The 13,582-nt window shown below is 32.0% G+C and overlaps 1 protein-coding gene across 1 annotated transcript in view; it reads right to left on the bottom strand.

Moving 5' to 3' along the window:
• Positions 1-13,582, bottom strand: part of LOC129219269 (arginine kinase Lit v 2-like) — a 68,463-nt gene that overhangs the window by 26,635 nt on the left and 28,246 nt on the right. Inside the window, 3 exon segments of the mRNA XM_054853600.1 lie at positions 888-1,036; positions 2,034-2,243; positions 2,245-2,294. Of these exon segments, the coding sequence (XP_054709575.1) occupies positions 888-1,036; positions 2,034-2,243; positions 2,245-2,294 (409 nt within the window).

Here is a 13,582-nt window from a genome sequence, read left to right as displayed (position 1 = left end):
TAAATATTACAATGCACTGAAACTGTCTGAAATGCCTCAAAGAAGAATTTAATTGCATTAATCAAACATATTTTAAACAATGTATCGTCGGCACCATGCTAAACTAACGAATGTGAAAAATCGCGAATCGCGTTTTTTTCAAATTCGATAGTTTACCGTAGTGCTCAAAAAGGCTACATACTGGTTATAACTACTTCAAACGATATTTTTATACTTAAAGTTATCTGTAAAAATTCAAACATTGCAAATAACTTTTTGCGTCAGGTGGAAAAAAATTATTGTTTTGACTCTCCCGAAAAGTACCAATTTTCAAATTCGTTAGTGTTGAAGAGGATCTTTGCCACTTCTTCTTTTTCACATTTTCCATAAATCAACTTTTGGAGAGAGAGCGAATTGAAGAGACAATGTTCACAACACACAACTAATTTATTTTTCTACTCACTGACACAATATACATGATGGGCAGCCAATTTGCCATTTTTCCCAAATAGCGGTCAAGAGATATGCCATAAAGTTATCCCGCTATTCGCTCAGGAGGTTTTTTCCAGTCATATCTTCACGACTGTCTATAACCATATGAACTCAGGCGCTCTCATGCATCTGCGTAGTAGGCAATCGCGGAAAGCCCCATTACGCAATTATGGCGATCCCAGTTATTAATCTTGGGATCCCTGTCAAGTGTTACGCAATGTAACCGTGTGGAGCATATAATTTCTTACAGTTAGCATGGTGCCGACGACATCTTTAAGCTATCCCGGAAGTGTTTTTCTCGTTAGGCTCTTTAAAGCACGAGTTTGGTACTATGCAAATTAAAGAGCTCTTCATACAAATTGCTAAAAGCATTCAATAGTTTCAATCTTAAATTAACTGGTATGAAGTCAACGTACCGATCTCCTTCCTTGAAGAGAAAATGGTCGTCAATTAGTTTCTGTTGTGTTGCTTTGTCCATACCAGTTAGAGGGAAATATGTACCCTTCAATTCACCTGACATACCTGATAGCGTTGAGCTCACTTTCTCTTCCATTTCTCTATATTGCTGCGAGAAAAAAAAGGAACAAATTTATTAGGTTATTTTACACATATACTGTGTTGGACTAAAAATCTGCATCTTTGGCAAAAATTCACATTTTAAACAATAAGAGAACAATTGTTCTGTAATTTTTGCAATATAAAAGGTATGCTTCAGCTGACATTTTTCAATAAAACATTAAATCCTCATACATTTAGAGGACTAGCAATGTATTAAAGAAACCGAAAAAGTTTTATAATCGTCTTTTACCGTAAATGTCTGGGAATAAGCGTAAATTTCAGAAAATAGTTTACTTACTATGCACAATCGTTTTAAACATTTTCGTAAAAGCATCACTAATATTCACGAAGATATGGGAATTTCCTTCAAAAATATTAAATTTGATTACACGTTTTTTAGCTCATAACATGCAGAGTTTTTCGTCAAACCTTACCAAACTTTCAGAAAACTTGACAACATACAAGAGAATCATTGCACTAAAATTTGAAATAAAAATATTGCAAATTTGTTGAAAAAATAAACATTTAGAGTAAACAATTTCTCACTAAGATAGTAATTTATAGCTTTCAAAATTTCGTAGCCAAACAGATTTTACAACTTATAAAAAAAAAATCCAGTTGAATATCGTAAAAACTGAAGAACATATCGACAACCAAATGAGCCGAATTACTATTATCCTCGGGTAGGTGACGAATCGTAAGGGAGCGTTCACAAATAATCTGTTTTTACCACGAATCACACTTAAAGATTTGAAAATTTGCGAGAGTGCCGCAGAGAAAGTGGAGGGGGTACTGCTAAGTGTCCACAGTATCAATATGTATTCATAAATGAGATGGAATAGGGTGCCGTGACAAAATTCTAATTCTTCAAAGGGTGCCGCGAATCGGAAAAGTTTGGGAACTCCTGTTATACACTAAACTGCATGCAGGTTCCCCCCCCCCCCCCTTTTACAGAAAATTAAGCGAAAAAAATAATTCATATAGGTTTTATATTAAACAATTACCTGTTCTGTTAAGCAAGGATTAAAGGGATATCCTTCTAAACTGCGCCCACAGCGCACCCTGGTGGAAATAACAAATTCTCCTTTAGGATCCACGTTAACGAAATCATTAACGTTCCCGAAGTCTTTTGGCGGATGTTTATCAGTTGGACCAAACCCTACGTGGTACTCCTCGATGATTGGATTAAAAAGGTCTCCAAAAAGAATGTAAGATTTCTGCATCTGGCGCGTAGACACCGACACCACTATCAAGATTTTCAACTCCTAAAAGTACAAGAACAGTCAATTAAGTAAAACAGTGTGAAATATTATTTCAGACACATGAGATTATTATAATTTTAAAAATACCTAATGTTTAATACATATATGGGGCAATGGGTACGATTATCTATGGAAGTAATATTGAGTTTATTTCTTTTTTCTTTTTTAACTAAAGCTGAAAATCTTGAACATATTGTTTATATATATATATATATATATATATATATATTCATAACAACATTATCATATTATTTGCAAAATACAACATATATATACAATATATTTTCGAAAAATGCAATTATTTTCCAGTTTTTCTCTTGTAATTTCATAAGTTTTCAGTTCAAATGTGTACGAAACTTTCATCAATAATTTTTATTTATAGTTGAAATTACAAGCTAGTATTAGAAAAGAAAATACTAAACAAAAAAAGGGCTATGAGTTGTTAAAGAAAATACATTTTCAGAGCGCATGCACAAAATTTTGTGAGTTAAATAGGTAACCACAATTAACAACTTCTGATAAAAACGAAGCTCATTACCATGAAAATTTCTATAGGTATACCACGCTAAGTATAATAGATTTTAAATATTTCCCGAAAAAAGCTTTAAATTGAATCAATCAGTAAATTTTATTGGCTAATGATCAATTTCTTGAAATAACGTCGACGATTATCTCTGTCGTAGGCAGGTGAACGGCAGTATCAACAAAAATAGTTTTATGAGATATTCGAAGAAACACGTTTTTGACTCTCATACTAACACTAGTAAACTTTTCACTTTTCACTCCAGGGTCCTCCCGTACCTACTACCATTTGTATGTTTACCAGTTGGATGGGACCCTGAAGACAGCTCTGTTTTTTTATCAGACCAGAAGCCGAGCAATCCGTGGTCCAGCACCACCAGAGGTATCATTTCACGTATAGGGCTTCGTGACCACGAGCATATTTAACGTTCCCCAATCACCATTAATGAAGACGGTGGGTCTTCGACCGGCTAGGATCGAACTTCGGTCAGTTGTCTGATGTCTTACCGATCAGACCACCATCGGCCTCACACTAGTAAACTGTTGGAATGTGTCGTTCCTTTCGTTCCTTATTTTCAGTGAAAAACAAATGAGCGAATTTGTTCAAGTTTAAGTAAAATAGATGACGAAGTGCAAAAAAAAAAAATAAAAAAAATTTGAAAGACGAAAAATTGCCAGATACTTGCTGTTTACCTTCTTATGATAGATTTCCCGACTTAACCCAAAATAAGGAAGATATTAAGTGCATTGCTGAGAGTTTCAAATTACGCTGAAACCGATTATATGATCTTATAAAGTATAAAAAAAAAATTGCAAAGAATTTTATCAGAAATCTGTACAAACTTCATTTTGATTCTCACCTTTTTTTCTTCATTACCTTGCGTAGGGAAAAAAAATGAAGTAACCGTTTTTTTTTTTTTTTTCAGTACAATTATTAAGCAAATTCATATGATCATGCATTATTATCTTGGCTAAGGCGCATAAGTTGTTGCTAGCGAAAAGCATAATTCATAACGCGGAAGCTGGAGTCTCGATCGGAAGAGAATTTTGTCCTCAAATGTTGAAACTTTCATATTATTTACATTCGCGCACCATTTCTTCTCATTGTACATTCATGAAGTCTCCACACACTTATTTTAGTTGGAATGTTGGATTATTGTATTTCTGTTTCATTCTCAGTGAAGAAGGAATATTTGTTTCATTATGCTTTCACTCGTATTATAGTTTAAGTAGAGATACAAATTTCATAGTTTAACTAGAAATGCAAATTGAAACTGAAGTGCAAAGACACAAATATTGGTGACTAATGTTAAATGCTGCAAGGACATCATCGATACTAATGAAATGTTGAAAATAATATTTAAGTGGAGTTTCACGTCATTTTCAGATGATCACTTCTTATGGCAATATTAAACTCGGTAAATACATATACCTGTAATTAATAAGCTCTTTTGTCGTTTTTTTTCCTTTTAATGGCAGGATTCTGTTGGGTCTTTCTTTTTTATCAATAGTTTCTTTTATATTTTGGCAGAGGTATTTTATGACTTGTATCTTTATTAAATAAATACTAATTGAATAAAAAAGATATATATTGAGCTAGTTATATGGTACTCAAACTAGCTTGCCAGTGGAAAACTAAAATACATGTAAACACTTATAAATCAATCTACAACTTAAAAAAAAAAAACTTGGGAACATCTTTATCTGTTAGATCGTCACAGGAAATATTCCGTACCTAATATAAATATTTTAGATTAAAACTAACTTTTTACTGCTGATAAACTCTTATCTCAGTTCCAGATAGGGCTACATCTTTAGGCATCAAGATTACATCCGAGGAGGAAAGATTATTTTTACAAAGTTTTATGCTGACAGAAGCCATAAAAACTTATCAGAATATTTATTTAAGGATTACCGTTTCCCAATGGAGCGTAATTCAGATAAATTTGACCTGACAGTTGTAAAAATTCATGTACATTGCACCTCATAAAATGTTTCTTTGGGTTGCTTGAGAGAGTAGTATACGTATTGTAAGATCATCTCGAAATTTTCACAAAATAATTTATTTCTTTTTAGTGCTTAGTAGTTGTTTTTTTTTTCTTTTTTTCTTTGTATAAAAGCAATTAATTTGGTACTTAAGAGGGAACCACTTGAACAGTGTTATAATGAAAAATAATAATGATCATAATAATAACAATGATGAGTAGAATCAGAAAGAGTAAGGAAACGGCACCAGTAACAGAAAAAGGTCCAGGTAATAGACAGTCGAAAGTTTGGATTTAAATATTAAGAATTTTAGGCGGGTAAAACTGATGTTGCTGCTACCCATGAATACGAGTGCAACCACCTAGTGTTATCAGAGTGAATTTTATGAGCCAGTTGGTATTTGCAAGGCAGTGGTGGAAAGTTATGAGCAGTTACCATGAGGTCTGCCGGTATTTCATGTTCATTTGAATTTAATAAGCTTTTAGATCTAAATATAAACTTTTGCACATTTTGAAGAGAGAAGGGGGAATTCTGACCATTACTCATCCTATCCTCATCCTATCTGTTGCTGGGAATCATCAGAATTTTTGATGTCTGTTACTGAGGTTCGGACCTTTTTTCGAAATGAAAGCAAATAAAAATAGATTTAATTAAATCAAAGGATCCAGAAGCAGCCAAACGTTAGATGAGATGTATTTGCCTGAGAGAAAAATAGTTTTAAAAGTCTAAATACATTTAAAAGGCTCAGAAAATTGACTTAACCTGAAATCAATGTCTTATGCATGTCTGTTATTGGTGCCGTTACCCTATATTGAGATTATTATTATTGCTATTATTACTCTTTTTTTTTTCTTTTGACCAAAAGGTATTTTTCCTTGTACCCCCGTTATTGAGGTATAAAGTCTAATTATAAGTCTGGCCGAAATTTGAAGCGGAAAAAGCGAAATTTAAAGACATGACGAGAAATTGAATTTCAAAAAGTAAAATGTTGAAAATTCGATAAAATATGGACATTTAAAGTAATTAATTTTTCTCTGAGCATGCGCGAAAAAATAGCAATTTATAACTTTCATAATCCAAAACTCCAACTAGAATTTCAACTCATAATAAAATTCGAGTTCAATATCTAAAAAATTCAGATAGTTATCAGCGATATAATGAGCCAAAATTGAATAGATCTTCGATAGGCAACGACTCGTTAGGGGTCGTTCGCAAGATTTGCTTGCAATCTCGGAGAGTGATTCGTGATAAAAAAACAGATTATTTGCGAACGATCCCTCACGATTCGTAATCTGTTCAAGAGCTATTCAAATTCAGCTTATTAGAACGCTGATAACTTTTTGAATTTTTAAGATATTGCTCTGAAATTTTATTATGACTTTAGAGAATCTAGTTAGGGTTTAGATTATAAAAGTAAAAAATTGTTATCTTTCGCTCATGCGCAAAAGAAAAATTAATTGCTTTAAACGTTAATATTTCATAAAATTTTCGACATCTTCAATTTCAAATTTCTAACATTATACTCCTCCTGTGTGCTGTCCAGTTTTCTGACAGTTTGGTAAGCTTTGATGGAAAACTAAGGTGTTATGAGCCAAAAACCTTCTAATAAAATTCGTAGTTCTGAGAGAAATGTTTATATCTTCATTAATATCAGTTAATATTTTTCTCGAAAAATATGTAAAATATTTTGTACATAGTAAGATAACTAATTTCTGAAAATTTACAGTATATTCTCAGCTATTTACGATGAACGATGATCAAAAAATCATTTTTGTTTTCCTCAATTTGTTGCTGGTCCCCTAAACCGTTTGATTGATATAACTTTAAATGAGAAAATGACAGCTAGAACATACCTTTTATGTGACAGAAAATAACAAAGCAATTGGTCTTTTATTTCTCGAGAAATCCTTTAAAATTTGAATTTTTGAAAGTCTCCCACTACTTTTTTGTCATATAGTGTAGGTTTTTTTTTTTTTTTTTCAATATTCCTAAACAGGGTCTTTGATATCATCAAGGATTTTTCATACTATTAGGTTTTTTGACTGATTTTTCCGGCAAATTAGTTTATTTTTTTTAGTAATCATTTTCCTTTTTTTCTTGAATTGCTTTTGCTTATTTTTTTCTGAATTTTTAAAGATGGAATTTTTAATTGTTTCAAATTTTCATCACAGACTCTACGTTATTACGGAGTACCCCTATTATCAGAATTTTTTACTTACATTGTTGTATTAGAAAGTGGGTGGAGTTTTAAATAACAGAGAAAAACAGCAGGAAAAATTCGAGTCTCTTCAGGCTGAGGAAAGTTTTGCAAAGTTCGGGTAGCTATCTAAAAATGATTATCTGCTCTATTTGATTTTTTTAAAATGTTACAATCAAGTTACACGAATGAGAAATGTTTGCATAAGTAGAACGTCATTCTGGTTTTTTATGCACGAGTTTTTGTTTGCCTATGGAAGTGGCAGAAATCCCCGTTCAGATTAATTATTTTCCATTGACACTATAATCATTTTTAGACTCCGATTTCATAATATTTCTGCTATGTCTGAAGCCACCGAAGGAGTTTTCATTTAGATCGTCTAACTTTGATAAATGTTGCTTAAAATAAAGTTGAGACTGAAATTAATTTTCTGAAATATTCATTAAAATCATTCATCAATAGTGAATTACGTGTTTAATGAAATGTCAGCATCAGGGAGGAATTTCTGCATTGAATCTTAGAAACTCTTATCGGCCTTGAATGAATGCCTCTTGTCTTGATAGTAGCAAGTGTAAACGTTTCAAGAAGATAACGTTATCATTTTCAAAAAAATATCTGATATAGGCACCCTCGAGCACTTTGGAAAGAAAAGTCTGGAAGAGACTTCTGAACTGTGACTCAATTTCTCTCAAACACTTTTGGTCATTATTGTAGGTGAATAATAAAATGAAAAACAGAATTTGGCAGGATCATATAAATCCATTTTTTGTTCGTTCCTCATAAAGAATGAAAACAGTCTGAAATTGTGCTGAAAGATCTAACTAATTTCTATTATAGTTTTAACATATTTCCGCAAATATTATACGTCTATTACGTCATGTATATTTTTAACGTACTTCTGAAAATATTACATGTCCCGTATTTTTTCTGAGTTTTCTGACGACGAGGAATGTAATAAAACTTTAAGACGCATACAAAAGTGACGACTAGAAACATGCCGAGCTAGACTGGTCCTAGTTAGCTTATCATTCCCCATTCAACCCATTACAAGTAACAGCTTCTTCTGGTTAACTGTCCCAGATGCCTACAAACCTGTTGAAGTAGTAATTTTTAATGACTTCAAGATTAGCTTTGGACTTGAAAAGCTTAAAACGATGAACTTTGGTTTTGTCAGTTGTGCAGAAATGGAAACCATAAGCATTCGCCATTTTAATGAACTTAATTAACTAGATCACATCCCCTCTTACTCTCCTTTGCTCAAGACATAATTAGCCTGGAATCATAATGTAAATTAGAAAACCCCTTTACTAACCTCATAGCCCTCCCCTGAACACTTTCCAATAAATTGACAACTTTTTTAAGATAAGGAGATCGAGACTGAGCAGCATACTCCAAATGAGGTCTTACCAAACTACTGTATAAAAATAAAAGAACTTCCTTGGAATTTTGTGAAATAGATCTATTAAGCAATTTTGTGGGATAGATCTATTAAGCAATTTTGTGAAATAGATCTATTGATCAATTTTGTAAAATAGATCCATTGATGAAAGCCAAAATTATGTTGGCTTTGCTACTTGCTACATTGCACTGCTGACTAAACTCATAAGTTCTGACTGAAAAGGACATCTAGATCAAGCTCTGTTTCTTCTTTGTTCAAGATAGATGCCTGTAGATAATGCCTTGATTTTTACTATAGTAGGAGCAAACCTAACCTAGTAGCATTGTGAAGCTACGACGATCCCCATTATGACTCCTCCAGGTTAGGTTTGCCCCAACTAGAGCTATTTTGACTATCCAATTTAGAATGTTTGTTATTTTTAATTAAAAAAAACTTACAGATGTATTATTTTGATAAATACAATTGCCACTTCCCCTCTTTCCCATTTTCCACTATGCTAAATTTTTATCTAAAATTTAAAGCGGGAAAAGAAGCTTGACTAAATTTTTGAGGTGAATCTGATTTCTAAATCGAGAGAGACTCTTGCAGGGGCATTCAAATCTCATTCCCTTTCCCTCAATACATATATATATATGCAATCGTGAAAAACCGACATTTGAGAATATAGACTTTCTCCGGTGATTCATCTGAAACGTTCGATTTTTCGCCCAATGTCTTTGCTATGTGGATGTTGATTGTTGATATTCACTGGATAATGTTGACATTTACCGAATTTCTCGCTTTCGCGCGGGAACATTATATAATATATATATTTATTATTATTATTATTATTATTAAGTGGATGTGCTTGAGTGCATTAAATGTCTCATCAAGTGAAATGCTCTCAAACTTTTTTTGTGTTTAGTCTTAAAATAAATCCAGCACTTAAAGGGTTCCGGTATCTCTCTTTAATGAAATCAGCCTCTCGAAGAATAGTTTGAATCGATCTAGCGTGGAGGCTGGGTTGTTCCCATGACAACGAAACTTACGGTCGTTTTTCCCTATCGATTATGTTTGAATGAAAAGCTTAAAAGAGAAGCTGAAAGGAACTAAATTGATCAGTTATTTTCGCACATATCGGGCACGCGATTTGTTTGTACGATTTTGTTTTATTTCTTCTCGTAAACAGTTTTCTGAATTTCTGTCTGCTATAAATATTTATCAAACAATTTATGGCACAGATATTGATCAAGTCTTTTCCCACTATCTAATGGGAAATTGCATGAGAGCAACAAGAGGTTGATGAAGAGTTTATTTTATTGCGCGATACAACGTGGAATCTTTAATGCTGTTGAGAAAAACTCTGATTTTGTGAAAAAATTATTTTACGAAAAAAAATCTGCGTTGGGACAGTTTCATTTTTATAGCCATATCAAGTGTTGCACAAGGCACCCTACAAAAACACCAATTATTACAAGTCCTTGATTAAAGGGAAAAACCAACGTGAATAAAGCACAAATTTTCAAGAAAATACAGCATATAGCTATTTCTATGCTACAATCCAGCATCTTTATCAGTGAAAAAAACCTCACCACACAACAAGAAATACGAGAGGGAACTGTTCTCTCACGAATTTTTTGAAAAACCCTTGTGACTACAAGTTTATTTCGTAACTTTTAGTTTCACCCAACCAACCCAAATGACAGCTTAAAACATATTTCTTCCCGTTATTTTTAAATTGTTTAACCACAACCATATGAGCTTTAAAGAACGGAAACTGGATCTGTTATCTGAGTTAGTCCCTCCTAAAAAATTAATTACCATCTTAATTTATTTCTAAATATTAATGAACTCAATCACCAGTTCAGTGCAATTGCTCAGTCATTGGAAAATTTACCTAAATATTTTTCTGTCTAGACAAAAAAATAAGTGTAATGAAAATGTCACAAAAAAAGGTAGAGTGTGCACTCCAGACTTATCTGAGGATAAGTCTCTCAAAATTAAAATGATATATTCCAATGAATCTTTATTCGAAGAACTAAGGACTAGATATATATAGAGGTAGAACAGTCTCAAAATACAAGATCCAGACATGCCAAGCCCTCCTGCTTTAATGACCTATCTCTGTCTTCCGGCGACCACAGAATTTTCTCCTGCTTTTATGGGGTTAAAAAGGTGTCAAACTTCGCTTGTCAGGAATACTGTCAATATTATTTGTATTTTTGTATTAATTTAGTACTAAGAATTTAGAAAACCTAATAACTAACTGTTAAGGAATCAGACATTTGTTTCACCAAAAATTGATCATGTCTTTGAAAAATGCTAAAGCGGCTAGTAGCAACTTTAAACAATCAATTACTTCTGATGTAAATTTTTCTTTTCAAAAGGTTGTTGCTGGATGATATTTTATCATATAAAGTTTAGTTTTATAATCTGGTTTCTTATTACCATGTATGAAAACTAATTATGATTGAATAAATTTCATTACATTAAAAGTTTTAATGCATTACTAGACTGAAGAAAGATGTTGCATACAACGTAGTGGATAAATTTTTAAAATAAAAAAAAGTTTTTTAATTTTTGAATCATCTTTAAAAACTTGTTAACTTAGAAATATAAATGTAATATTTTTAGGATTCATTTTTCTGTAATTTGTGTCTAAGAAGAATAAAAATTATCAATTTTGTATCAGCATTCGTCTGGCTCCAAAAGTTACAAATATTTCTCCTATTTTGTTGTTGTCTTCTTCTGCTTTTTCATTTCCTAAGGTTGGCCAGTCTGAAAATGTTATGTTTTGTGAATTACTACTTTTATAGTTTATGTCTCGGAACAAGAAAATATTCAATTTTGTACTAGCAATCATCTGGTCATCTGGTTTCAAGTAGATTTTTTTTTTCTGCTTTTCCTTTTTATAAGTTTGGGAAGTCAAAAGATCGCATACAAACCTGTTTTTCATTTTCTATTTATTTATTTTTGTTTAGTTTTTTAGAAAAGAATATTTATATACAGCTACGCTATCTTTTGAAATCTTTCCATCTTAGCATAGATTTCAATCTCTAATAAATTACCAGAGACAATAGTTATATATATCATGTAAAAAAAAATTAACAAGTAAATAAATTAGGCGCTTGGTTGGTTCCTTGATTGGATATTTGCAGACCGCCTTTCAAAAATTCTTTATAAAACTGGGAAAATGTGTGCGCACCATCTACGGAACTACATACTCAAAAGTATCTAATTGTAGTCAGATATTTAAAAAGGGGGGGGGGGGGGAACTCTCGTAACTTTGTTACAATGTTACATGACTTTGAGCTTGAGTTTATGAACCCAAATTATTCTGATGCAAATGATTTGATTATAAACTAAATCTAAAGGTAAAAATAAAATTCATGAGGTGCAAGAAATTTCTGGTCAGGATAGGTCAGCATTTGCAATCATAAACTTGAAGCTAACCAACTGTAGACTATGTAACATGTAACTCAATTTTACCTGCGCTCTGGTCATCGGATGCGCGTTATTGAATACACGTTTTTTGAGCAGCAGCAGCAGCAAAAAATGTCTTATCCCAAAAGTCGTATTCAATATTTAAAAAACTTCAGTAGCATCTTTGTCAGCTTCGAAATAATTTAGGTAAATTTAAAACTTTCAACAGTAATAAGTATGATCAGTGATGATCCTATCAATTTTTCTGAGGGTATACTCTCAGTAATCCATTGCGCAGTTTGTGAATGTGGTCATATACATAGTATGTCATAATATGAAAATTTATGAAGCTTGAGGGTATATGCTATATTTCTGAAAAGTGTTTGAGAGTATATGACGTATATGGAGGATAAGTATGATACTTTAACTTTAACTAATTGAAGGCCAAATAAAAATTGCGTGATTGATTTAACAAATGTTTTTGGCTCCAATATGTAATATATTTTTATAGGCTTCATTTTCTGGTCAAACTAACTTTTTTGGTTTCTAACGAACTTAGTAAGCGTAATGTTTTTAATATTTTTTATAAAATACGTTAAAGATGATTAATGATATACATACTGTTACAAGCGACGAAATTTTCCGATATGGTACTGCAGATCTCATTGATTGAGTTGCTCAGACACATTTTTTTTTTTTTTAAATATTGAATATCCAGTAGAATATAGCCATTAAGTAATGCTCTTCAAAAGTAAAAGTAAAAGACGGCCGGTATCAAAAAATATATCACGTCTTTCATGTAAACTCCACTTAACTAAGTAGTTTCCTTCACTTGCTCTGACGTAAATTTTTGATTCGATGCTAAAATCAAAATCCAATCAATAAATTCAATACTCTGACGAAAGCGTTAGAGCAACACTTATTTATTGCAAGTTGCATTTTCTACTAAAATGGATTTTTTCGATCGGTTAGACGCAAAACAAGATTTCCATAGTTTCCAAATAAAACAAAAATTCCGTAACAAATATGTATTTTCCAAGAAATGATATGATTGCAGAGCACGGAAAAAACCATGAATTTTATTCTTATCTGTTGCATTATTTGCTTAAATGTAAACCATGCAGTACCATTTTTTTTTTTCGAAAATTATAAACTTAATACAATTATTTACTGGTACATTTGGGTCCATATTGGTTATTTATCCATGTAGGGGGCTTTCTTTCATAGTCTCGGAAGTTTTTGAATTTAACTTATGTCAAAATTTACTAAAAAGTAAGTTAGAGGCACAGCGGCGTAGCGTAGGTTTCTGCCGCCCGGGGCAGGCACAAAATTTGCCGCCCCTCTTGCACTCTCCTGCTAAATGCCTCACCCCCTCCCCCTAAAAAACGACATTTTTAGTATTTTACAGAACGAAAACACTCTCCTGCTAAATGCCCCCCCCCCCTCCCCCTAAAAAATAGCATTTTTAGTATTTTACAGAACGAAAACAGGATTTTACTATCCAAAACAAATTTTACATTTTAATATAATCTTACGTCAACAGGAAATATTGTTGATCGAAATATTTTTCAAAAATATTTGAATTATGAGAGATAATATTTTTTTAAATCAAAACATTTGAAACGTGATCAAAAACTGTATATACTGGTAGTAATTCTTAAACCTTTTACTGGAAAGAAGAAGAAACAAAAATATGATTATAAATTACCTGATAGATACATATATTTATACTTGAAAAGATTTTTTCTTCTTAACCTAGACTATTAATTTTCTACTTTTTATTAA

The sequence above is a fragment of the Uloborus diversus genome, chromosome 3 (genome assembly GCF_026930045.1).
Source record: "Uloborus diversus isolate 005 chromosome 3, Udiv.v.3.1, whole genome shotgun sequence".
In the NCBI taxonomy this organism is placed as follows: Eukaryota; Metazoa; Arthropoda; class Arachnida; order Araneae; family Uloboridae; genus Uloborus; species Uloborus diversus.
The sequence above is the reverse complement of the archived record's forward strand: the minus strand, read 5'-3'. Positions and strand labels throughout refer to the sequence as shown.